Source organism: Sorghum bicolor, chromosome 4 (assembly GCF_000003195.3).
Source record: "Sorghum bicolor cultivar BTx623 chromosome 4, Sorghum_bicolor_NCBIv3, whole genome shotgun sequence".
Classification (NCBI taxonomy): Eukaryota; Viridiplantae; Streptophyta; class Magnoliopsida; order Poales; family Poaceae; genus Sorghum; species Sorghum bicolor.
In genome coordinates this window covers 63012705-63037285 of record NC_012873.2, presented here as the reverse complement: position 1 = coordinate 63037285, position 24581 = coordinate 63012705, and the positions used below count along the sequence as shown (strand labels likewise).

Here is a 24581-nt window from a genome sequence, read left to right as displayed (position 1 = left end):
CTTGTGATTTTTCAACTACATTTCAGAGAGGGGTCATACCAGCATGAAACCAGAAGAAATCAAGGAGTACAGAAAGCAGAAGCGAGCAAAGGCAGAGATGAGCCTAGATATGTATGTGCAGATAGTAAAATGCACAAGGGAAGATCTAGAGGTGCAATTTCCAGCATCAATTTTATTGTAGCCAATTGCTACACGCACGAATTAGCTACAAAACATGAAATTTTCACTTTGGCAATTTTCCTCTTCGTCACTAAATGAAATCAACAAGATGAACATGAAATTCTAATGTTTCAGGTTGGCTGTGCGAAACTAATAATTGAGACGGATAATGTAGCTAAGGGACTTGAGGAGCTCATTTCCCTTCATAACATAACCGAGCTTGTCATGGGAGCAGCTGCAGACCGGCACTTCTCTAAGTATGGATCAAACTAACCAAATCACGCTATTTCCTAAATTTGGATGCACATATAAGATGACTATGCATCTCACTTCTATGATTCTGCATGATTAACGAGAACATCACCATACTCTCTCGAACTTGAGCTGAGATAGTTAAAAGTTTTCTTATAAGCCGGTTATCTGGTAGTAGTAACAGAATATTTTATTTTCTCTTCTTCCAAGAATTGAATAGGAAGCTAGCATGCTTAGACCAAGCAGTTTCTTAAGAGCATATCTTACATAATCGCACATTCTAACAGATGCTCTCAAACTGTAGAAAAATGAACACACCAAAGTCAAAGACAGCACTAAAGCTTATGAAGACAGCAGCTCCATCATGCAAGATGTGGTTTACTTGTAAAGGTCATTTGATATGTACCAGGTAAAGGGCGTGGTTCAGTTGACACCTGAAATTTTAGTACTTCCAGACTTCTAAATCTACAAATAGTACATTCCATTTCAGCTGGGAACCCAGTCTACTGTGTCCTTAGCAAGAATTCTCCCCCTTATTGTCCGAGTTCAAAATACAGTCTGCATTAAATTCAGTGCAGGAGGGTTGCAAATGCTGAAAAATTATTAACCATGCATATCAACACTTACAGGGAAGCAAATGAAAGCCTTCCTGCAATACTTCCATCACCTGAAGAAAGCAATGAACCACTGTCACCAGCATACAGCATTTCAAATCAAATGGGATCAATGACACTAACTGAGTTGGAATACGAAGAATCAAGCCACAAAGGTTACATTTCAAGCTCATCGGCTGCAACAAAAATGACTGAATGGGATTATATTTTTGGAGGTGACTATCCTAAATATATAGACAGGATGTAACTTGAAAAAAAAAAGTTCTGTAGTTCTTTGGACTCAAATATTTAGTTATTATACACTCCCATATAAAACTTGCATAGAACGCCTAAGAGATTTGAAATTTAGTTGTAAAGTCATCTAACATGAATTTTAGGAATCAGTGGTGTTTACAAATAAATTCAAGACATTACAATTATGTATGTTTGTAATAAATCGTATTATTTACATATGCTCAAAGTAATATGATAAATGAGACCTAGGGTTTGCACCCAGACATGGCAACAATTTATGGGTTTTACATAGATGCCACAGATTAAACCAACCATATTTAGATCATGAGAAGACACCCATATTCACGTGCCATATGTGTCTACAAGAAGGAACAGTTTCTTATGTGAGCAAAAGGAAGCTGCTTTCAACCATGCAACCAAGCGGTTGAATTTTCTTTTGAAGGTAGTCACACTGATATTTCACTGCAATGATAACTCCAGATTGGGGAATGATAGTTTACGGATCATCAGGAACTGATGATGCTGTCAGCTTCTCCGAAACTGCTGCTCTACCTTCAGTTATTGGTGATACACAAAAAACAACACCAGTGGTGCATTTTACACCTGAAGAACCTGATAGTGTCTACTTGTTGCTAGCATCAGCATATAATCAGGTATGTGTAGTATTAAGCAGATGGTAATGCTATTACTCAATATGGAAACACCAAAATAATCGGATGGTATCATACAGGAAGACGAACCCAGTGTAGATGAAGAAAAGTATGAGAAGCTTCAAGATCCATGTACTGAAGCTAAGTTGTTAAAGGAAGCTGATGATGAATCCAACAAAATCCAGAAAGCTGAAATGGACCTGCTTTCAGCACTTCAAAGAGTAAGCTTTGTTTTATGGGTCACACTGCAGCTTGCATTATATGTAAAGAAAAGTAATAAGTAGACCATCTAACCATTGTACTGAACATCACACACTACTAAAGCACCTGCTATAATTAATTACTCATTTAGGTCCAGTATGACCAAAATGGCGAAATCTCCTTGCAGATTAAAGAGTTGGAAGATTCATATCTTCACGAGGTAAGCCAGAGAAAAGAAATTGAGAAGACACTTGTTAGACAAAGGCTGGAGATTGATGAAATGAGGAGACAACGATGCACGTTATCTGATAAATTACAGGATTCAGATAAGCATAATCTTATACTTGAACAACGTATAACACAAATTAAGTCAGCTTCAAAAGATCATGTGGAAGAAATTACTGATCATTTTATAAAACAATCAAGTGAGGAATCTAACAAACGCCAAAAAATCAAAATGGATCTGCTTTCGACACTTCAAAGAGTAAGTGCATTGCATCAGGACTTCAGGAGTTTATGGTTCAACTATGGAAGCATGTGATACAAGAAGTAAAGTATTCTTATACAGGTTAAAGAGGTTGAGAGTTTGCTCCAGAATGAGAAGGCACAGAGGGAATATATGGAGGAGAAGGTAGCAAGACAGAGGACAGAGGTTGAAGAAACAAAGAGGCAACGAGATAAACTGTATCATGACTTTCAAGATTTAAAAGATCAGAAGCTAAAGCTGGAACAAGCTGTAAGTTTGACAGTATATTATTAAGTTCAGTGTATTGTTGAACAGTGTTCATAATATATGACTGATCTTTTGAAAAGGATACGACTGAAGAAACTAACAGAAGAAGAAAAGCCGAAAGAGATCAGCTTTCATATCTTCAAAGGGTATGTTTTTCTTCTTACTTTTCTGCATCATTGGTCCTTAATAAAAAGTAACAGGTGGTCATGAAAACGCTGATTGCTATTACAGATTAAAGACCTGGAGCATCAGCACATACATCAGGTGAAAAAACAGGAAATAATGGAGGAGACAATGACAAGACAGATGGAAGAAATTCAAGCATCGAAAAGAAAGCTACTTGAGATGCATGGCAAACATATGACTGAGATAAAGGCCGCCATGAAGGTTCATGAAGAAAAGCTTGCCAACAGCAAACAGCTTCTCCAAGAGCTCCAAGCAAAGTATGACAAGCTACTGCATGAGAGAGACACTGCAGTAATGGAAGCCAAAGCGTTACGCCGAAAGAACAAGCAAAGAGCCTTAGTGACAACTGAAACTCCGAACACTGAGTTCTCAATTGTCGAGCTGCAGAAAGCAACCAAAGGATTTGATGCAGAATTCAAGATTGGTGAAGATGGATTTGCAAGCATCTATAAAGGTTTCGTCCGCAACACAAATATAGCAATAAAGCTGTTCCATCCGAGAAGCTTAAAAGGACAAGCAAGATTTTATCAAGAGGTAGTTGACATCACTTCCCTTTACTAATTCTATAGCACCCCTTTTTCGAACGAGCAGTGGCATATCTATTGTTGCACCTGTGGCATCACTATCCACTCCTGCAGGTTGCTGTCCTCAGTAGAGCGAGGCATCCTAACATCACCACACTGGTAGGAGTATGTCCCGACAATTTTGCGCTGGTGTACGAATTCTTCCCAAATGGTAGTCTTGAGGATTGGCTCTCATGCAAGAAAAACATGCCACCTCTCACATGGAAGGCGCGCACAAGGATCATTGGGGAGATATGCTCAGCTTTGGCTTTCATCCACTCACACAAGCCTTATCCAATTGTTCACGGTGATCTAAATCTGGGCAACATTCTCCTCGATGCCAATTTCGTCAGCAAGCTGGGAGGCTTGGGCATCTGCTACTTTCTCAGAGAACCCGACATAACAATCACCAGCCTGCAAAGTCACCCTACAGAGACCCATAAGGGAACACTCTACTATATGGACCAGGGTGAATTCAAGTCAGCAGCGGAACTCATGCTGTGGTCCGATGTGAACTCATTCGGCATTATCATCCTTCGCCTACTGACAGGGAGATCACAGCAAGGGATTGGTGAAATAGTGGAAGAAGCAATGGAGAAAGGGAACTTGCATTCCATCATTGACGCCTCCGCAGGGGAGTGGCCTTTTGTGCAGGCCAACCAGATGGCACATCTTGGGCTTAGGTGCGTCACCTTGGGCTCGGGGCGCCAGCCAGATCTCGCAGGGCAAGTATGGGAGGAGGTCAAGCAACTGATGAAAGCCGCTTGCCTGACCACCGGACCATCTCGATTTGCATCATCGACAGAAGATGCTTCCCCTCCATCGTACTTCATCTGTCCAATTTTTCAGGTACTGTACTGATTCACCACATCCACACTGCAAAATGTCGCATAAAATTCAATCATGTGCCAATAAGGTTTATATGCTTGATACTGATGCGATGGTGGACAGGAGGTGATGAGTGACCCCCACATGGCGGCAGATGGGTTCACATATGAAGCCGAAGCAATCAGGGGGTGGCTTGACGGCGCCAGCACATCGCCGATGACAAACCTGAGACTTGCACACCGCAAGCTCACCCCAAACAGGGCGCTCCGTTCGGCGATTCTCGAGTGGCAACAGAAACAGCATGGGAGATGATGCTTTCACCGGATGTGGATGCAGCAGCTCATCCAGATGCTTCATCCATCTGTAACAGTAACACACAGGGATGTTTCTTGTGTCCCGGAACATAGTGCGCAAAATCAATTTAGCCCTAATATACAGACTACAGAGCATCCGTACCTTTCGCTGGTAAGAGCCGAACAGGCACAAGGGTAGGCGCCGTCGAGCCGACGGCCACAGCAGCGGGCCAGCGGGCAGCGGCGTACCAAGCGACCCCGAAGGCTGGTCGGAGTTTGGTTGTCCCGCCCGAAGCCCCGAACCATGAAGTACAGGCTCACGGCCTGAATCCTAGTTAGCTCCCATCGTTGTAAGGCCACCAAGGGCATTTGGAATTCCGGAAGAGATAGGGCCGTGCCCCGTGCCCGTGATTAGCTCTCGTGCTGCATCTCTGAAATCTTTGAAACCGCGCGTTGAGCGAAGAACAAGGAAGAAGAAGCAGACCAGGAGGCCACGGATGAAGGACGGATGCGTCAGTACAAGTTGGGCCGGGCTGCAAAGGAGGAGCAAAGCCCACCAGAACAAAAGAAGACGGTCCAGAGTGGGTGCCCCAGTAGGCCGGAGACTTGCCGTGTACTAGCTCTTGTCTAGTAGTCGATGGGAGGGGAGCAGGCAGTAGGGATTAGAGAAGCAGGATTTTAGGGTTGGGTATTCATATTTCCTAAGTTAAAATAAGATCTTAATTGGATTGTCCTATGTTTTTTTTGCAAAAATAATGAATTGATTTTTATGAAATTCCTGCATTTCAAAGACGTCCGGAGTCGACATTCATCAATTCATAGACACCAACCTCGGCAACAATTTTAGCATGCAGCCAATAGTGTGCAAGAATATAAGATAAGAGGCTTTCAAACCTCTGAGTTGTGCATCTCAAATTCTCAATGGTTGAGCAGACACGTATGCTTGAGGTCTCATTCCATTCATCAATAATAAAAGCAGTACTGATGCGACTACGATAAGAACGGCCGAAGCATCTGGACGCCGAGGAGAAACCGCTGAGCCGTCGCATTCTATCAGCAATCAATCATCAACAGAGAAGGCCTCGTTTTCTAATTTCTGGGCGGCGGTTCCAGGTTCCACCAAAAAGCTTGCGCGAAAACCCGGCCCCGTGACGAAGCCGAACCCGAACAGCCGAATTGAACCAGCCATGGCCGCACGCTGAACATTCAGAAGCTACGGAAGATCACACGGCACGGCCCCATCTCACGGAGCGAGAGCGAGAGCGAGCGAGCATGAGACAGGAGAAGGTGGACAGCGGGGAGACAACGGGGACGACGTCGTCCGCATCCGCATGCTCGCTCGCTCGCTCGCTCGCCCCAGAAAAGCAAAAGCAAATCATGCATGCAGAGCTGAGAATAATTGCATTGCATGCTCCTAATCTCGAATCATACTATACAACAAGGACAGCAGCATCGGTCGCTGGCAGTGGATCCTGGCATCTCCACTTTTGAAATGCAAAGAACGAAAAAGAATCGAAAGGTATAATTCGGTTGTCTTCGCCTGCATGGTTTCTAGTACTAGTACGTACTTTGTCAGCTGTATAGTGGATTAATAATAACGCCATATTCTTCAGTCTGCTGCTGATTGCTGAACCCCGTTTCCTTACCCTTTTGAATTGCTCGATTGCACCGTGCAAATAAGATCATCGCGTGACCTGTGTTCTGCCCCTTTTTTTTTTTTTTGCTGTGCTGTGTGTGTGTGTGAACTGTGAACGAAGCTGATGAGTCGGTAGCTACGGATGGAAAGCAGGGAATGAAGCAGAGCCAGTCATTTGCATGACCGAACAACCAGCACCGCCCCAAGTACGTGAGCCAAGCAGTGGCTGCGCTCGACCACTAAACTAAACTAATCCTGCCGATAACTTTTTATAGTACTACTAAATGTTTGTTATTATTAATAATGGGAGTGGCTCCCTCCTATCTGCAGGCTGCATGCAGCCGAGCCAATCATTCGAACTCCTTTCGCTGGCGATATCCAAAATACCGAGCACCATGTTTCCACCACGAAATTTAAAAAAGAAAACGGCAGTGGATTGGATGGTGACGTGGTGGACGCAGGCAAAGGCAACGGCGGAGGAAAATGGCAGGCCGACGAGTGACGGCAGACAGCGGCGCGGTAGTTGGTGGCGCCGCCCAGGGCCCCGTGCCCCAGCGCCAGCGGCCTCAAAGGTCTCGATCGGCACATGCAGGCGCGAGCGCGATGGCCCGGTGGTGGTAGTACGTGTGTGGCGCGCGCGCCACGGCCGGTGGGGGCGTCACGCGGCCGGCGCTGGCAAGCCCCGCACGGTCGTCACGTTTCGGCGGCGGAAAGTCGTTGCGGCGTGAGGAAACTTGGCGGGCAGGGGCAGTACTACTGCACTTGTTCCAACGGCCTGGTCTCCTGCAGCCTGCAGCTCGCGCAACGGTGCTCCGTCAGAGCTCGAAGCTGCCCCCTCTCGTATTCCTGCGTGATTTTAATCTGCAGAGGTAGCCCGACGAATTTTGGCTTTAGAAAACCAAAAAGTTTTTAAAATTTTTCGTCACATCGAATCTTGCGGCACATGCATGAAGCATTAATTAAATATATACAAAAATAAAAACTAATTGCACAGTTTAACTGTAAAATCGCGAGATGAATCTTTTGATCCTAGTTAGTCCATAATTGGACAATATTTGCCACAAACAAACGAAAATGCTACAGTAGCGAAATCCAAAATCTTTCGCAACTAAACAAGGCCTTAGAATGCTTATATACTGATTATTTATTATGAATACGTTTGTATTTGTAGTGCAGATTATTGGTAAGTATTCCCTACAACCACAATACTTGTATGTAAAAATACTAAATGTTAGCGTCATGGACTAGTATGAAAATATTTTTGCAAACAAGCCTAATAGTTTCTATCTCGTGTTGCTAATCTTTTAAAGAATTTTAGATATTGGTTGTCGAAGTGAAAAAAGAAAACTTATATGGGTAATATACATTTATGTTCCGAGAGAGTATCTTGATCATTGGTTCTAGGAACATCTCTCATCTTTTCTTTTCTTTTCTTTTCTTTTCTTTCTGTTTTGTCACTACCGGCTTTGACAGCTAGACACCAGACACTAGACAACAACATTCTTTGCTTGTGTTAGAGTTCGGATAATGGTCTGCTTCCATAGCTGGAAGGATTTGTTAACGCTGAAGCGTACTAGGGACCACAAAGATGGTAACCAAACCTACTCTGAAAACATATCACTTCATGAAAGGCTGCGATCTACACATGCATGGTAGGCCGATCGATATCAGAGTATGTGACTATGTGAGCCATATGAAATGAAACCCATTAGTGGATGAAAAGGCACAGCTGAATAAGCTAGTAGTACTCCGTATTATTTTCAACTCCCTCTGATCTTGTGAGCTCGATTTCTTAATTTTCATCCGATGGAAATTGTTTAACTATGCTTGCGTTCTCTGAAAACGACCTTTTGTGGTGCAGGTTACAAAAATTCGGAGACGCAGCCTGAAATTCCGGCTCCTTGTCGTCGTGCCCCACGTTTGCATCTGCAGGGCAGGAGTGGCTCGTTGCCCTCACAAGGGCCTCAATCATCATCGTTCATCAAGCGCGCTTCGGTGTAAAGATTCCCCTCCTGCCCCTAGCTGTAGAATGGGGCCCTGAATCGCTTTGGAAAATCTGCACGATTCCAACCAAGGCCCTTTGATTGGAAGGCAATCACTGATAACGTCTCCTGGCCTTTTCAATTCCTTTGAATTATATTTTTTTCATAAATTTATATATTTTTATATAGAGGAAGAGAAGAGTGGCAAGTGCCCCGGCCTGATGCAGGCAGCAGCAAGTTTTAACCTCTCTTGGCAGCAGATTTTCAGACATGCAGTGCAGGTTGCAGCACGATTCATGGGTGGTCCTTCACTCCTTGGCTGCTTGCCTTTCACCGGCGTCGTCACCAACTGCATGGGTCTGCAGGTTTTGGTCCATCAGGACTTTTGACTTTCACAATCGAAAGGAGAAACACCATGCAGCGTATGGCCTGAATCAAAAAAAAAAAAAGCAGCGTATGGTTGGATCATGGATATGTGCAGGTAATCAGGAATTCTGGATATGGGCTCCACTGAAGATAACATTTCAGAAACACTGGCCTGAATTCTTTTTCAAAGTACCAGCGGATACCCCGGGATTCTATTCTATCCTCGGTAAGTTGCTGATGATGACCAGACAGTAGTACTACGGCTTGGGTTGAATTGCACTGCAGTTTTCGCACCACCGGCGATGCTTCTGGACGACCATAACACACCATTACCGAATGATAAAGCAAAGAGGTTAGGTGCACGTTCCATCACTGATCCAACGCAACGAATGAAATTCAATCATGCGCTATCAGCACATGCTAAAAAGCAATGAAAGGAACAGTAATTTATGTGCCGTAAGCCCGTAACTCCGTGAGCTGCTTGCTTCTAGTAGTAGTAGTAGTAGTGCCGTGGCCCTTCTTTATCAGCGTGCCACCGTTTAAAGCCGATCAGATCATATGCTGCACGGCACTGGAACAGTGAGCAGATGGAGACACAAGAAAATGATAACAAAAAGGCAGAGGACAGCGTTGCTCGAACGGTAAGCTCCGGCTCCGCGCGCCCGTTGGTGTCCTGCGTCTGCGTGGCTTTGGATCACGGCGCTCTTCTGTGTGCTGCCTTTAATTTGGCTTCGGATCCCGGACACATGCACACAGGCAAGGGAATCCCTTCGAAGTGAGGAAAAGGCTCTGCCTCAGGGAGAGCCTAGCTAGCAAACGATGAGTGCAACAAAAGGATATTGCAAGCAAGCAATCATATATCTTCCCCTTCATTCTCTTGTACCATTGCTTTGGATCACTATTGCACTAAATCGAATCGGATTAGTTAAAATAGAATCAAAACTCCATCCCTTCTGTAGTCCTGTTACATTTATTTCCCTATATTTATTTCGCTACAAACAAGAAAAATACCAAATTGGATAAGCCTCTCTGGAAATAATGCAGGAGGAAACGGAATCTAACCAAGGCCTTGTTTAGTTCACCACGAAAACCAAAAAATTTTCAAGATTCCGCGTCACATCGAATCTTATAGCACTTGCATGAAGCATTAAATATATACGAAAACAAAAACTAATTACACAGTTTTGGTGTAAATCATAAGACGAATCTTTTGATCCTAGTTAGTCTATAGTTGAATATTATTTGTCACAAACAAACGAAAGTACTACAGTGTCAAAATCTGAAATTTTTTCGGAACTAAACAAGGCCCAACTGACCGTGGGCCCCGGCCCCCACTCCCGTGCTCGCCACCTTCTCTTCCGTTCCAGAAGCACCTCCACATCAGCGTCCTTCCAGAAAAAAAAAAATTGGAAAAAGAACAGTGTCTATCTCTTCCTTGCTCACTCTCCTCACAAGCTGACCTGCTCCCGAGCTCCCTCCTCTGCCTTTATAATCCGCCGAGCCACACCACCACCTCACAGTCACAGACACACACCGCTCGCTGCTTCAAGAAACCACCGAGCTCCCAAGCGCGCAAGGCAGGAGAGAGAGGAGCGGAAATGGAGGGGAAAGAGGAGGACGTGCGCCTGGGCGCCAACAAGTTCTCGGAGCGGCAGCCCATCGGGACGGCGGCGCAGGGCGCCGGGGACGACAAGGACTACAAGGAGCCCCCGCCGGCGCCGCTGTTCGAGCCCGGGGAGCTCAAGTCCTGGTCCTTCTACCGCGCGGGCATCGCCGAGTTCGTCGCCACCTTCCTCTTCCTCTACATCACCATCCTCACCGTCATGGGCGTCTCCAAGTCCAACTCCAAGTGCGCCACCGTCGGCATCCAGGGCATCGCCTGGTCCTTCGGAGGGATGATCTTCGCGCTCGTCTACTGCACCGCCGGCATCTCCGGTCAGCTCTCCTTCTCCTTCCTTCTTAATTGCTGCACTGGCTTCTTTTATTTTTTCCAGCCAACATGTGATGAACTTTATTAATTTACTGCGATCATTTGTTACACTTTTGTGTTGTCTTCTGATTTTCCTTTTGCTACGGCTAATTTTGCCTTTAGCTTGCTTAGCTCAGTAACAACCCTCCACTCCATGGTAACGCCTTAGCAAAGCTTTTAGTGTGCAATTTTCGAGATAATATATTGAAACAAAAGTGTTTTGGGGAAAGAAACAAGAGCAACTTGTATGGGCAACAAATCCACTTTGCCATATGGCTCTGACATATTGTGTTTGTGGGACTTCTAATCCATTTGCTTTGGATATACTAGCACTAAAGAAGAAGGGGGGAGGGGGGGAATATGATTTTATTTAGCCGATATTAGCATTAGTAGCTGAGAATCTGTTAAATTTCTTATTTCTTTTGAAACAGTAGAGCTTTCTTACAGTTACAAGATTTCCTTTGTTTCCAGCATATAACACTTCGCAGTTATATGCAGTGAGCATGGGGATTAGCAAGCCCTTGTTAATTCATTATTTTATTAAAAGAGTAAAATACACCGGCGGCCCTTTAAGTTGTCGCTCTGTGCCACTTTGGTCCATGAACTTGCAAACGCGAAAAAAAGGCCCCTAAACTTGTCAGCATGTGCCACTTTGGTCCATGAACTTGCAAACACGAAAAAGTGGCCCCTGAACTTGTCGACGTGTGCCACTTTGGTCCATGAACATGCAAATACGAAAATAACACCGGCTGCATGGCACTGTTCTGCCACGTGGCCGCCTCTGGTAGGCCATGCATGACACCGTTTATGGTGCTGACGTCAACAATGATGTCAGCACTTCTTTTTTAATTTACGAAATTGATATATATTTTTATTCATAGCGTCAAATATATCAAATAATATATCAATTCGTTGCATTTATTAATTAAAAGAGATAATTTTAAAACAAGCAAAAATTATTCGTTTTCTAGGTTTCATATTTTTCCTAGGCAGAGTACACATGAAGAGGCTACACAAAACATTTCATGAATTTAGCATTTCATTAATAATTAGTTATGAAATAAATAAATATTTGTTGGCGCGTTGAAAGATCCGTTACACGTTTATGGACCAAAGTGGCATAGGCCGACAAATTCAGGGGCCACTGTTTTGCGTTTCCAAGTTCAGGACCAAAGTGGCACAGGCGGACAAGTTCAGGGGTCACTTTTTCGGGTTTGCAAGTTCATGGACCAAAGTGGCACAGGCTGACAAGTTAAAGGACCGCCAGTGTATTTTACTCTTATTAAAAATAAAACAGATCTTAAGCCTCTCCCCTTTTGCTTGGTACCATACCAGCTTGTACCTTATTTGCACCCAGGGAGATTTGTCCTGCAATAAATATTTTTACCATGTAATAACATACTCTGTAGTCTGTACTACTATAGCATGTGCTGCTTGTAATTATGCAAAGGCATCAACAACTGCTACCTGTAGTTCATCTCTGATGTAGCACTTGGTCCACAGTTTCATCAGTAATTATTAAAGATTAAAACACAAAATGTGTCATTTTAATTAGCTAAGCCTCACTCACTCGAGGTAAAGAAATGACGTATTAGACGAGCCTATGTAACTTGTGAGGTGTGTACATAGAAATTAGAAAACTATATCAGTTAACCTACAGTGGTCATTCCATTTCAAAAAAATAGTGGTCCTACATATGGTTAATTGGACATATATTGTTGTCAATTTGTGTAGTACTTTTCTGGTCATGTTTTGTGTATTGACTCCGATTACATGCTTAATCTCAAAGCATCAAACTGTGAAAGATTCAATGGTATTCAGCAAGCATAAACCAATAACACAACTACAACAACCAAGGGCACCACTAACTAATGGTTGTTACCTGCTACCGCAACAGGAGGGCACATCAACCCAGCTGTGACTTTCGGGCTGTTCTTGGCCAGGAAGCTGTCCCTGACTAGGGCCATCTTCTACATTATCATGCAATGCCTGGGTGCCATCTGTGGAGCTGGAGTGGTGAAGGGCTTCCAGCAGGGGCTTTACATGGGCAACGGTGGTGGTGCCAATGTTGTCGCCCCCGGCTACACCAAGGGTGATGGCCTTGGCGCTGAGATCGTTGGCACCTTCATCCTGGTCTACACCGTCTTCTCGGCCACTGATGCCAAGAGGAATGCCAGGGACTCCCATGTTCCTGTAAGTACTCTTCGTCCTTCACTTTCCTAGTTGGTTCAACTGTTAGAGTTCCGCTTGAATTCACATTTGCAACTAAAATATAAGATGATGGCTGTAGTTTGTGTTCTGACTTATGAATTTCTGATGTTGAACTTAATGCAGCTCATATATTGTGCATGTACTGATGAAATGAACTCCTGAAGTATTTATTATCTTTGACATTAAGAAATGACATGTAATGAACCGATGAACTCTAGGTCTTTATGTCTTTTGGAAATGGAATTTAGCTGATTATTTAATCTTGTGTTTCAACAAATTGAAAATATATGCATACTCTTCAATACATATTTTCATATTGTGTTAAGACTTACCACGAATGAAATCCTTATTTGGTGAAAACAGATCCTTGCCCCACTGCCAATTGGGTTCGCGGTGTTCCTGGTCCACCTTGCCACCATCCCCATTACTGGCACTGGCATCAACCCAGCTAGGAGCCTTGGCGCTGCCATCATCTACAACAGGGATCATGCCTGGAGCGACCATGTGAGTGGAACTACTGTCGATTCCTCTCTCACCAACTTTCGATTCCCAACAGTTCGGTACCACTCGGTGTATAATGTCTCCACGGAAATATCAGACATGTAGCCACTGTCTTTCCATTTTGCAGCAATCATAGTGGCATGCTCTAGAAAGTCTATTCTGATTCTAACTAGGTGCTGTATTCTTTTTCTTTCGCCTTCAAACTACGACTAATCATTCGCTCACCAAACTCCAAATGATATAGACACAGTGGCATGTCATTGACAGTCATGACCTATAGTTATAGATGTGTGTTAATCTTATCACAAAGGCTTGTCTCCATCCATTGTAGTTGGCATGCATCAATCTAGGCTGTGTATGGGATAATGTATAATTCTGGGTATTGATACCATCTTCCTGTTTGTGTGATTGTTTTGCAGTGGATCTTCTGGGTCGGCCCCTTCATTGGTGCTGCCCTGGCTGCCATCTACCACCAGGTGATCATCAGGGCCATCCCGTTCAAGAGCAGGTCTTAAGCTGGTCTTAAGCTGCCGCGGCCGTGCCGAGACATGCCAGTCCGAAGAACGAGCGTCTTCCTGTGATGTCTTTGTCTGCCCTGCCCACGCCTAGGTCCAAAGTCGATTCCTCGTCTCTCTTCAAGATTGCTCACTGCTGCACTGTTCTGTAATCTGAACCCAGGACTTTGTGTATTCCTGTACCGAGCTCAGCTGTGTATGTTTTTCTTCCATCGTGGAGAATTTAAGTTATTACCGTTTGTTGCAAGGGTTCCCGTCTCCTTTTATGCGTTGGGATCTTGGCAAGAAAGGGCACATGTCATGTGAAAATGTGAATCTATCTGTCTAGTGAAATTTGCATCGAAAGTCAAATTGATTCAGATTTTTCTTGGTTTAGTCTCAACAGAATTAACACTGGATTCGCATTCTCATCGGCTATGCCGCCTGGAAACTAAGGCTAACATGAAAGAAAGCGACCACCAATGCGTTGCGAACCACATAGTTAGGCCTTGTTTGGATATAATAGCATTCGTATCAATCCACATGTATTGTGATGGATAGGAGTAAAACTTGAATTAAATTTTATCTCAATCTATTCTATCACATGTGAATTGAGGTGAATCCGATAACATCCAACTAAGACCTAATGTAATACCTTAGGAGTAAGAATTTGACACCGATGATAAAATAGGCATAGAACGTAGCGTAACCATTAGTGGATCATAACAGCTCCAGTCATCTAGTGCTTCACTTGAATCTGCAGCAATTGTGGACCTAGTGGGGTGGTGGCCTTCTCGCAGGGCCATGATTGGAGTGAGGATGAAGATGATGGACGACAGGTGTAAAAGACTTGGGGGACCCTGGGACCTAATGGCTACATGCATTGCTGCCTGCGTACTCTACGCCATGGCACATGGGCTGTTCCTTGATCGTTTTGCCTAGCAACTCGCAAGCCGCCAAAGGTGTTTTCGGAGGTAAAGGGTGCAAAGATAAATGCAAGATGCATACGGTATAGGCGCCTCCACATTTTCACCGGACCACTGGATGGTAGACATCACATGATCCATCCCAGAAGGCAGGTGTGGCGAACTGGTGATCTTGAAGCAGACACCATACACCAGTTCGTCAGGACTCAAGCGGCATACAACCGTTCGAAAAAGAGATTTCATAGGGGCAGTTAATTTACCACGGGAAAAATATCTGCTTTAGAACTGGACCAGTTAATTTGATTAACGATTAGACTCTTCACATGATATTCAGAGTAACGGATACGTTTAATGGATCGAACCGGTATTACAACCAGAGCTGAATCAACACTTTACAGTGAGCAGCCGGCATATATGTATCTGTTATAAGATTAAAAAGAAAAAGAAAAGGTTGGTGAATGGCTCATTTGCTTTCTCCTGTGCCTTTTAATCTGGATTTCTTGTTGAGAGTTCCCTTCTGTACAATGGCCTCCAAACCCATAAAAGAAAACGAAAACTAAATTGCTGTAGATACGAGAGTAAGAGTATACAGGTTCAGAGTCACTGTTTTGGGTCCTTCGGTATCTGGACAGTCTAGTATACAACATCCCCTTCCAGATAGGGCATGTTTCATCTGTCAATCAAGAAGGCAATTCAACAAATTTCAGTGTGCAATTACATGAATCGAAGATTGAATGGTGATACTGGTAGTAATCTAGACCTGAGACCACCCATTTCCCATATTAGGTTATGTTTCAGAATTTACCAAAATCAGTTGATAAAAATAACCAAAGCATACAGTTTGAAAACTAAATTGTATACCAAACAATGACATTATTCAGACGCATTCTAAGGAATAATGAACTTGTTCATTAAAACAACTAGGCAAAAGTATTACACTCATGTAACTTGTTCATTTTGCATTGTATAGAACTAGTAAACAAGCCAAGTAGTTGATAACGTAAAGGACTTATAACAGTTATTTTCTATTCTACAGTATACATTACTGATTATAATTTTCTCATCCTTTCAAAGATATATGTAATCATTGATTACCAGAAAATTCTGACAAGGGACATACCTTTTTTTAGAGTAATGGGAATATGGGATTGACATTGGAGAATCTTTATCCACTGCCAACTGTCAGCATCTGAAATAATTAATGAACATCTCTTCTACTATGATACAATTAAAGGTTTTGGTGAACCAGCTTAGGACCACTAGCTATCACATAGACACGACTGAAAGCTTATCCATTAACTTTAGCTAGAGAATCAATGGCCATGGTTGCGCCCAGGGTGCCGAGGACCAGACCTCAAGTCCAGTGAAGGTTTTAGCTTCACATGATCCCCAAAGCACTGCTGAGAGGAACGCTCAGAAGGCAATGGCCTATCATGCGAATCCCACACATTTGCATGCCTCATCTTTCCAAATTGAGAGCTCAGAATGTCAGCTTCGGAGACTACCCTCTCCTGACGGCCCGCAGAAAATTGCTGCACTCGAATAAAACGTCCATGTACTGGATCAACAGGCCGGCTAGGTATGTGGTCATCAAAACCTCTTGATGTGACTGTGAAGCCCTCATTTCTGTAAGCTGGTTGCCTCACATGGTTTAAAGGAACAGCTCCACTACCACCAGTCAGAGGAGTTGAAGCACCCGAAGTTGTTCTGGGGCTAGAAATTGGAGAAGGTGACATTCTACCATTTTGATGTTGTGGGGATCTTGATCTCAGAAGAGGACTTCCACATGGAGATACAGGACAAGATATGTTACTCCGTATATGGATATCACTGCACAGAGGTAAATAATTAGTGGGTACACATTTTAATAGAGATAGACAAGAAAACTCATTGAATGGTAAATTTTGTGACAGGAGTGTGGTGTTGGGTTGATTGAAAAATAAGTTACAGAAAAACTGTGGTAGTATAGGCTACAGAAGAGAGTAACATAAAGCCCTATACAGGTGGGTGCTTTGCTATTAATTTCACACAGAATGATATAGGATTTGAATAGTCAAATTATAGAAGGCAATAGCCAAAACAAAGGGCATATCAGGATACCATATAATAAGTGATATTTAGGTGCTCCAACTGACACATCCTATTTTCAAATGATAGATAAATTTCATTCTACCATGAAAAGGTTTGGTTGCATACAAATTAGGATACAATAGTATGTCTCTTCACTGAAAGTTGCTTTTTATGGACATATAGAAGGAACCAACTTACAAACTTATCAGATAAATTAAAAAAATGAATATGATACCTAATTGGCAAAGAAAATTTGGCAGCTCTTCTCTGCAAAATTGATTGGCCTTCCAAACCAAGCGAGGACATATTTCTGGCATGCTCAACCACCTGAAATGAAATGACAGCCAAACAGAATGTAGTAATCACATGAACAGCGAAAAAATAAACAACAAGCAGCTGCTTATACATTGATAGGGCCCTAATATTCTATGAAGGTCACTAGAGCATCCGCAATGGGCATGTCTATCCTGGTTCTATGCATTAAATGTGAGTATAGCCCCTGGTTCCATACACTGTGTACTCGAATCTATGAAGACCCCGCTCCTATCCATGGAACCCGCTCCCATCTTCCTCTCTCTCTCTCTCTCAAACCAGCGGCGTCTGTGGGGATCGGAAGACCCATCTCAAGGAACACCCCCATGTCTATACATTGCTGGTGCCCTTTGTGTGCTAGTAGACTTTGTAGACAAATGTTAAAACTAAACGGCAATATTTTATTTTATGCTCATAAAATTTGCAGAATTGAAGACACATTTGCAGGCTAAGATAACATTGCTACAGCACGAGTGAACAGTTGATACCTTTGAATTTGTTCTGCATGATATAGCCGTCAACTGTTCCACCTCCAGTGGATGAGAGGCAGATGATTTTTCAAGTGGTGGTGCATTTCGTACGAATGCATGCTGCAAAAGATCCACTGCTGTTGGACGGCTGGATGGATCGCGTTGCAAGCACTTTCTTATGAAGTCTTTCCCCTCTTCTGAGAGGTGATCTGGTATTGGCGGAAGCTCCTTACTGTTTCCTATCTTAAACATTGCAGCAATCTATTGGAAAAGTAAAAATGTAAAGAGATATGTTAGCATCCAGGTTACAATTGATAAAAAGATTGCTATGCTTATACATTGTGAAGGACAACAGCATCTTACAAAACAAAAGATAACTTGGAATCAGTATTATAAACTGCTCTTCCTAGCAAGTAGCAACACTTCAAGATTTTTTTCAGTGAAAGAAATTCAAAGTGAAACTAGTCCTCTCATCATTCTTAAAAGCATTCCATGGCTCCCAAAGCTTAGATGCAGCACAAGGAAATATTTCTGTTAAAAACGCAGTTGATAATAGTTATTTGTCTAATAATGACGTAAGAACTCTACAAGCACCAAAGCAGTAAAATGAAACAACTCGCCATGCTGAACAAATAGTTTAAGGGCTAACTGCAGCTTAAACCAAAAGAGTCCAGAGTTTCTGACCTAGATGTTTTGGTTCACTACATTAACGTCCATGGATGTAAACAGAGAACCAGAATCGATCAGTTTTTGAGGAAAACAGTGAAAACAAAAGAAAGGGGGTAAAGGTACATGGACCCCATTCATTAATTTGCTTTTCCATCCTGTACTTTAGTTAATACTTTTGTTAATGAATATCACCAGAATATGCTATGTAAAATGAAGATTGCAACAAATTCAATGGCAGCACAAAATAATTACTACTCTAGTAGCTATCTACTTTTTTACATCTGTTCTATAAGAATCCCAGTCCAGTTATCAAAACAATTTTGAACTGCTGATTGGGAATGCATTAGCAACAAAAGATGCATCATACATCTTACAGTGTGTTACCCTAGCAATGAAATTTACACTACAAAAAACAAATCATAGCTTTGAAGTCTAACACTAACCCCTTCATATTGGCTCCATGGTGGTTTTGAAGTAGCCATCTCTAGGACCGTGCATCCTAAACTCCATATATCAACTGCAAGGTTACATCCACTAGCATTTTTTATAACCTGCAGATTTGTCACAACATCAGCGAAGAAGGCCAAGATATGGGTCCCCAACCAAAATAACTAAAGTAGTGGAACAATGTAAGATTTGCAGCAATACCTCAGGAGCCATCCAGTACGGGCTACCCTTAAATGAGAAAGGGCACTGCTGCCCATTGATCTAAGAAATAAACAGAAAAACACATGTTTAGACCTCACAGGTTAAAATTATGTATATATAAGAATCATATCTTGAGGGGAGAAAGCATTCTCAAATTTACATGAAACTTATTACACACAGTCAACAAAACAACCAGTCAAGGTATAATAAAAGTTGGAGCCATATCTAAGACTTCAGAACTACTGCCCAGTGAAAAGCATGGCTGACAATGATAATCCAAGCAGAAGATATGCTAACAGGGACACCAACGGCCAAAATAAAGCGGTTAACTCTTATAGAAGAGGTTGAACTAGCACAAGTAGTAGTTAGTAGAGGTGCAGGTACAAAATAAAGCATCACATTTCCTCCGGTGAAGATAAAATACTATTGTTTGAAATTTGAGTTGCTTTCTACAAATAGGAATAAAAAATGTGCAGAAAACTTACATGTTTTGCCATCCCGAAGTCAGCAAGCTTTACACGGCCATTAGGGTCTACCAATATGTTTGCACCTTTGATGTCCCTGCAAATTAAGGAAGAGAGTAAGAAAAAGAATAGATAAAAATAGCAAACCCCTAGTAGGCATAAAATAATAGACTGAAAAAGGGAAACTATACAAATTATGTTACCTGTGTACTGTATTCTTTGCATGCAAATAAGCTAGGCCCAAAAGTATTTGCTTAGTATAACTGCGAATGGCCTGTTCACCAAACTGGCCGTACTCTTGGAGAAGCTTATGTATAGATCCACCAGAAACATACTCCAGGTATATGTAAAGCTTATCATCAACCTGTTTTGAATATAGTATGGAGATGCATTTAGAAGAATCACAAGAAGCATGGGGAAAAGCAACTATAAACTCCGTCCAGAAAAGAATGCAATTCTAGCACAATATCGAGTTAAAGTATCTTGAGTTTGACTAATTATATATATATAAAGTATCAGAATTTAAGATGCCAAATAAGTATTATTGGATTTGTCATGAGATATATTTTAATAGTATACTTATTTGGTGCCATAAACATTAATATTTTTAACTATATATTTGGTCAAACTTTGGACACTTCAGCCAAGAATGCACCTTCTTTTTGGGACAGAGGTAATAAAATACTGCAGGTTTCATGCATTTTTTTTCTTTTGCTGCTATTCCCTAAAAGAAGAACGTAGTGAAGAGTAGGAAACATAAACTGTTCAGCTACCAATGCAATCATGGAAATGTGAAAGACGCAACAATAGTATGAATACTGTAGTCTATTTGCAGTAGATTAATAACTGAAGGCAGCAGTCCATACAGTTTCAGATCCATAGTATCGCACAATGTTTGGGTGCTGCAGTCGGCTCAGAAGTGATATTTCCTGTGAAATGAAATAATAATGTTAAAAGAGAAAGTCCAGCATGAGGCATGATGAACATACCTAGTTCTCAATATTGAGTGCGAACATGTACAAAATACCATACCTGGCACAGCTGTTTTGCACTTTCTTTTGATTTAGGATCATCTGCGAAAAGGGTAACCTCCTTCATCGCACACATTTCACCTCTGTCACTGAAATAGATGATAATAAACAATTAAAATGAAGAAATAAATAATGACCAAGTACAACAAAACATTTAGTACACTCTAGTCAAGACAGATGATAGCTAGAGTTATTGTGAGATCTGACACGATGTTTTCACAGGACAACATCATTGAAGGTAAAAGAACGAAGGCACCATACAGGAGAAAACAACTAAGATCTGGAGCAATTTGTTACTACTTACATTACAATATATGTTCTATTCTAGCCCAAATTTCTTGCAGCACAAATAGAAGGTAATCTGGATTTTTAATGTAAAGCATTCGCGTCAATGACTCCTTCCATATATACCAATCCATAAATCATGGTATTACTTGTGGTTTCACAAAGCAGTGATAGATTGCAAGAGAAATTATTAAGAGATAATAAAGCTGAGCACATATAGTAACATGCTAAAACATCATTATTTATATGGACATATGGTAGTGGCAGCACTTAAAAATTAAAACACATCTGCGAGAACGAGAAGCCAGAAATTAAACATTCAAAACTCAACATGTAATTTGGCTTAGTGGCTACCTACAAAAACTGAAACTTTCGATATACAGCCCAAGTAAATTTGCACAAAACCATATCTTCAATCAGCATACAAACTGAAATGAATATAATCCATTTCCATGCATGAAAATGGAAAAAAGGCATACCTGTTAAAACCAACGTATACATGGCCAAATGTCCCACGGCCAATCAGTTTTCCCTTCTTCCACCGTGAACCAGGACTCGGTGGATTCTCTGTTCTACCAGGACTACGAGATATAGGACTAGCTGGGGTAGAGCTGTTTGGCAAAAAGGTGGAAATATTAGCTGTGCTTATTGGAGGAAGCGGCAATCTGTGGGTTTGTTTCTTGTTCCCTTCAGCGTGTCGATTTGTTGGAGATTCAGGAGTGACCCCACCAGCTCTTGGATGCAAAGGAGAGACACTTCCACTATGCACCCTAGAACTTGGACCAGGACTTGTCATTCTTGGGCTTGGAATTGGTGAACACTCTGGACTACCTCGGCTAGGCTGCCAAAAGATTGGGCCTAGCATATCACCTCCCACTGAATTATGCCCAGATGTCTGACCAGAACCTGGACTCGAGCACTGACCAGACCCAAGGAAAGTTATATCAGTATGAGGCTTTACTGCCCAAAAAGCTGAAGTTGGAATCTGATCAGGACATATAATCCTTGGGCTTCGAGAAGGACTTGACATCAAACTATTCGGAGCACTCTCCAGGGCAATCTGTCGGGGGCTTTGTAAATTGGATTGATAACCATCAGCAACGGTACCTCTTGGAGATGTTGACAAGATTTGGTTACTGAGAAAAGCATTGTTTGGCTTTGCAACTTCCTTGGTGCTCTTTTTGGTGATAGCACTAGAACGCTCTTTGTGCAAAACACTTCACAAGAGTAATCAAAATTCATAAGCGTGAATTCAAGTAATTACAAAAACCTATAAAAGAAGAAACAAATATTCATGGCACCTGAGGGCATACCTTGAACTACTTGTTGCAGTAATTCTAGTCGCATTTTCAACCTCATTTCCCACAGGGCTCTGAAGCCGAGAATCACCAGGATCATCACTATCAATAGAACAGTTGCTGGAGACAGAAGCAGTAGCTACTTCAGTAACAGGTTCAGTAGCTTCAGGTCTTTTTCTAGGCTGAGTAGGGGGGAGTGGAAGCAGTTGTCCTTTGCCATGCTTTTCCAAAGTGGACTTTGAGTTGGTAATATCAGAAGAAGTACGCGTCACCCTAGCACGTGATTTAGGAAGAGGAAGTGGTTGCGCAGGTGGTCTATCTGCTGCAAAGCTCTGACACCGAGAGACCTCTTTTGAAGGGGATGTTGAGCGGGATTGGGCAGTAGACCAGCAACCTTTGTCACCAGCTGTGTCTTTACCATGTTTACGACTACCTCGTGATTTTCTGCTTCCCTTTTGCTCATTTGAACTTATGAGACGCTGAAATGTGTCAATGAGGTTTTCTTTGGCTGTCTTTTTCACTTCTTTGGATGAAGATTTTCCCCACCATGGTGGCATACTGAATACAGATACGATGATGATTTATCTATGTACTCATAGCAAGATCATGCAGACTGATCAGCTACAATGCTATGAGCCTATGCCACTTTGCAGATGATGAACATGAGGAGCACTTCAACAAAAACCCTCCAATACTGTAGTAGTTTGGTGGACCACAATGAACCCTCCACAGAGTGCAACACTGAAATGTGAATTTTTCTTGTTTTTGCTTCCTCGTGTGATAAAAATTTCAACTTAATGCCGTCTCCACCTCAAAGCCTGAAACCATAACCAAACACATGGTGATATCAATAACAGTAATGGAGCACTAATACAAAATATCATAAGAATTTCTTAAGCCAACTGCAAGCGCATGTTCAGTTTCAGATTTTTAATAAATTGAGCAACCATCACGAGTAGAGTACTCTAAACAACACACAAATTGGAAACAAATTTACTCATCAAAGTATAATAGGCATCATTTGAAAGGTTTGTTGGGATCATATAGAAATCAAAAGAAACAGATCCCAAAATAGCTTTTTATTCAATCTTGTAACATCATTTTCATGAGAACTGTTTACATGCAAAAGGGTAAAGTAACAGGGAAAATTAATCACAATGTTGACAAAAAAGTTTGTCCGCGACACTAACAGCCATATAGACATAGTATCTAATCAAAACCATGTATGCAAAAACACTGGGCGTATGGTATGCAGCTTTCTTTCAGAGCTTTCAAGCAATAACCATTTTAAAGGAGTGTGATATGCGCTGGGGACATAAAATATGCACAATCCATTCTGTACCATTCCGATTGGTGGCATAAACTACCAGGCTAACCTGCACCTGCTCTGGAGTATCCAACACTAAGAATGCTGATATAACCCAGCTAACTTGTATACCAATCGGAACTTATGCAGGAAACGACAAGACGCAGGGCACTGAACCGAAACCTCGCGATTTTTTGTGAAATCAATTACACCCGCACCTTCGGATATCAAATCCCGTGGCGCCAACTGGCACTGATCACGCCCAGAAAAATAACAGCATAATCGAACTACGGATGGACGGAAATAGCGCAGCAGATATAGTAAGCAAATCCCACAGGTAGCTGACGCTGAGTGTAGATAAAGCAAGATTCCGAATTGATTACTCACAGTAGTCGCATTAATACGCCCCCGCACAACAATACAAACTCGGAGCACAATCTATCTACAAGCAAGTTCGGATTACGTACCAGCAAGACGACGAAAGCAATCCAAGCCCGGGCGGATCTCCGCTCCACCGCTAGGTCCGGCACCCCACTAGAGCAGGCAGGCGGAAGAGGAGGGAGACGGTGGAGGTGGGGCGCCACCTCCCGAACAGCGAAGACGTCCGTGGAAGCAGACCTGCCCTGCTACACTCGGGCCGAGGTCGCCGGCGACGACGAGGCGCAGCGAATCGCCCGCGAAGAGAAAAGCGCACCGGGGACGACGACGACGACGACGAGCTCCGAGGCGAAACGAAATCGGGCGGGTAGGAGACGCCCGCGACCGCGAGCGTAGGCAGGAGGAATCTGGGGGGTGAGGGATCGGAGAGGGACACGCGAGGGGGGGTAATGCAGGCAGGATGCGGGGAGGGGGGCCGAGGGAAAGGGGGAGGAAAGGAGACGACGACGGGAGCGGGGGAGGAGGAAGGGGGGGGGGGGCAGTTTTTGTTCGCCCTGTCTGCTGCGTGCTCCGCGATGCTCTTGTGCCTGTGCGAGTGGGATGGATGGATGGATGGCGAGGGGAGTGGTGCGTGCTCCGCGCCGCGCCTGCGCTGTGCCGTGCTGTGCCTGTGCCTGTGCTGCTGCGACGGGACGGGAGTGAGGAGGGAGGGGATGGTTGGTGTGGTGGTGGTGGTGGCGGCGAGAATCTCGTGCGGTTCGGGATCCCTGTGGGCTGTCGTGCCGTGGTGGGGTCCGGTCCGGTCCGGCGGGGCGGCTGCAGCTCCTCGTTCCTCTTGTGCCTTGCCAAACG

At 43.0% G+C, this 24581-nt stretch overlaps 3 protein-coding genes across 3 annotated transcripts; 2 read left to right on the top strand and 1 right to left on the bottom strand.

Annotated features, from left to right (window-relative positions):
* Positions 3462-4732, top strand: LOC8073928 (U-box domain-containing protein 33). Its single transcript, XM_021459602.1, has 2 exons — positions 3462-4441; positions 4544-4732. Exons 1-2 carry the CDS (start codon positions 3800-3802, stop codon positions 4730-4732), a joined length of 831 nt encoding a protein of 276 aa, XP_021315277.1. The 5' UTR covers positions 3462-3799.
* LOC8076062 (aquaporin PIP1-2) lies at positions 10079-14258 on the top strand. The gene is made up of 4 exons (XM_002454463.2): positions 10079-10632; positions 12564-12859; positions 13241-13381; positions 13798-14258. The coding sequence occupies exons 1-4, from the start codon at positions 10296-10298 to the stop codon at positions 13891-13893; spliced, it is 870 nt and encodes a 289-aa protein (XP_002454508.1). The 5' UTR covers positions 10079-10295; the 3' UTR covers positions 13894-14258.
* On the bottom strand, positions 15074-24238 carry LOC8076061 (mitogen-activated protein kinase kinase kinase YODA). Its single transcript, XM_002452738.2, has 13 exons — positions 23819-24238; positions 22061-22863; positions 21227-21964; positions 20464-20551; positions 20298-20360; positions 19635-19795; positions 19453-19528; positions 18968-19027; positions 18763-18870; positions 17669-17911; positions 17104-17195; positions 15919-16628; positions 15074-15471 (listed from the first exon to the last, which is right to left on the bottom strand). The coding sequence occupies exons 2-12, from the start codon at positions 22600-22602 to the stop codon at positions 16112-16114; spliced, it is 2688 nt and encodes an 895-aa protein (XP_002452783.1). The 5' UTR covers positions 22603-22863; positions 23819-24238; the 3' UTR covers positions 15074-15471; positions 15919-16111.

What these genes read in the sequence shown, in the direction of transcription:
- LOC8076061 (XM_002452738.2), bottom strand. Translation starts at nt 22,602, where the DNA reads ATGCCACCATGGTGGGGAAAATCTTCATCCAAAGAAGTGAAAAAGACA. An exon ending in GTATACGTTGGTTTTAACAG is followed by an intron (nt 20,552 to 21,226) that starts GTATGCCTTTTT and finishes CATCTATTTCAG; the next exon opens with TGACAGAGGTGAAATGTGTG. An exon ending in GATACTATGGATCTGAAACT is followed by an intron (nt 19,796 to 20,297) that starts GTATGGACTGCT and finishes TATTCAAAACAG; the next exon opens with GTTGATGATAAGCTTTACAT.
- LOC8076062 (XM_002454463.2), top strand. Translation starts at nt 10,296, where the DNA reads ATGGAGGGGAAAGAGGAGGACGTGCGCCTGGGCGCCAACAAGTTCTCG. An exon ending in CTGCACCGCCGGCATCTCCG is followed by an intron (nt 10,633 to 12,563) that starts GTCAGCTCTCCT and finishes CTACCGCAACAG; the next exon opens with GAGGGCACATCAACCCAGCT. An exon ending in ATCATGCCTGGAGCGACCAT is followed by an intron (nt 13,382 to 13,797) that starts GTGAGTGGAACT and finishes ATTGTTTTGCAG; the next exon opens with TGGATCTTCTGGGTCGGCCC.
- LOC8073928 (XM_021459602.1), top strand. Translation starts at nt 3,800, where the DNA reads ATGCCACCTCTCACATGGAAGGCGCGCACAAGGATCATTGGGGAGATA. An exon ending in TCATCTGTCCAATTTTTCAG is followed by an intron (nt 4,442 to 4,543) that starts GTACTGTACTGA and finishes GATGGTGGACAG; the next exon opens with GAGGTGATGAGTGACCCCCA.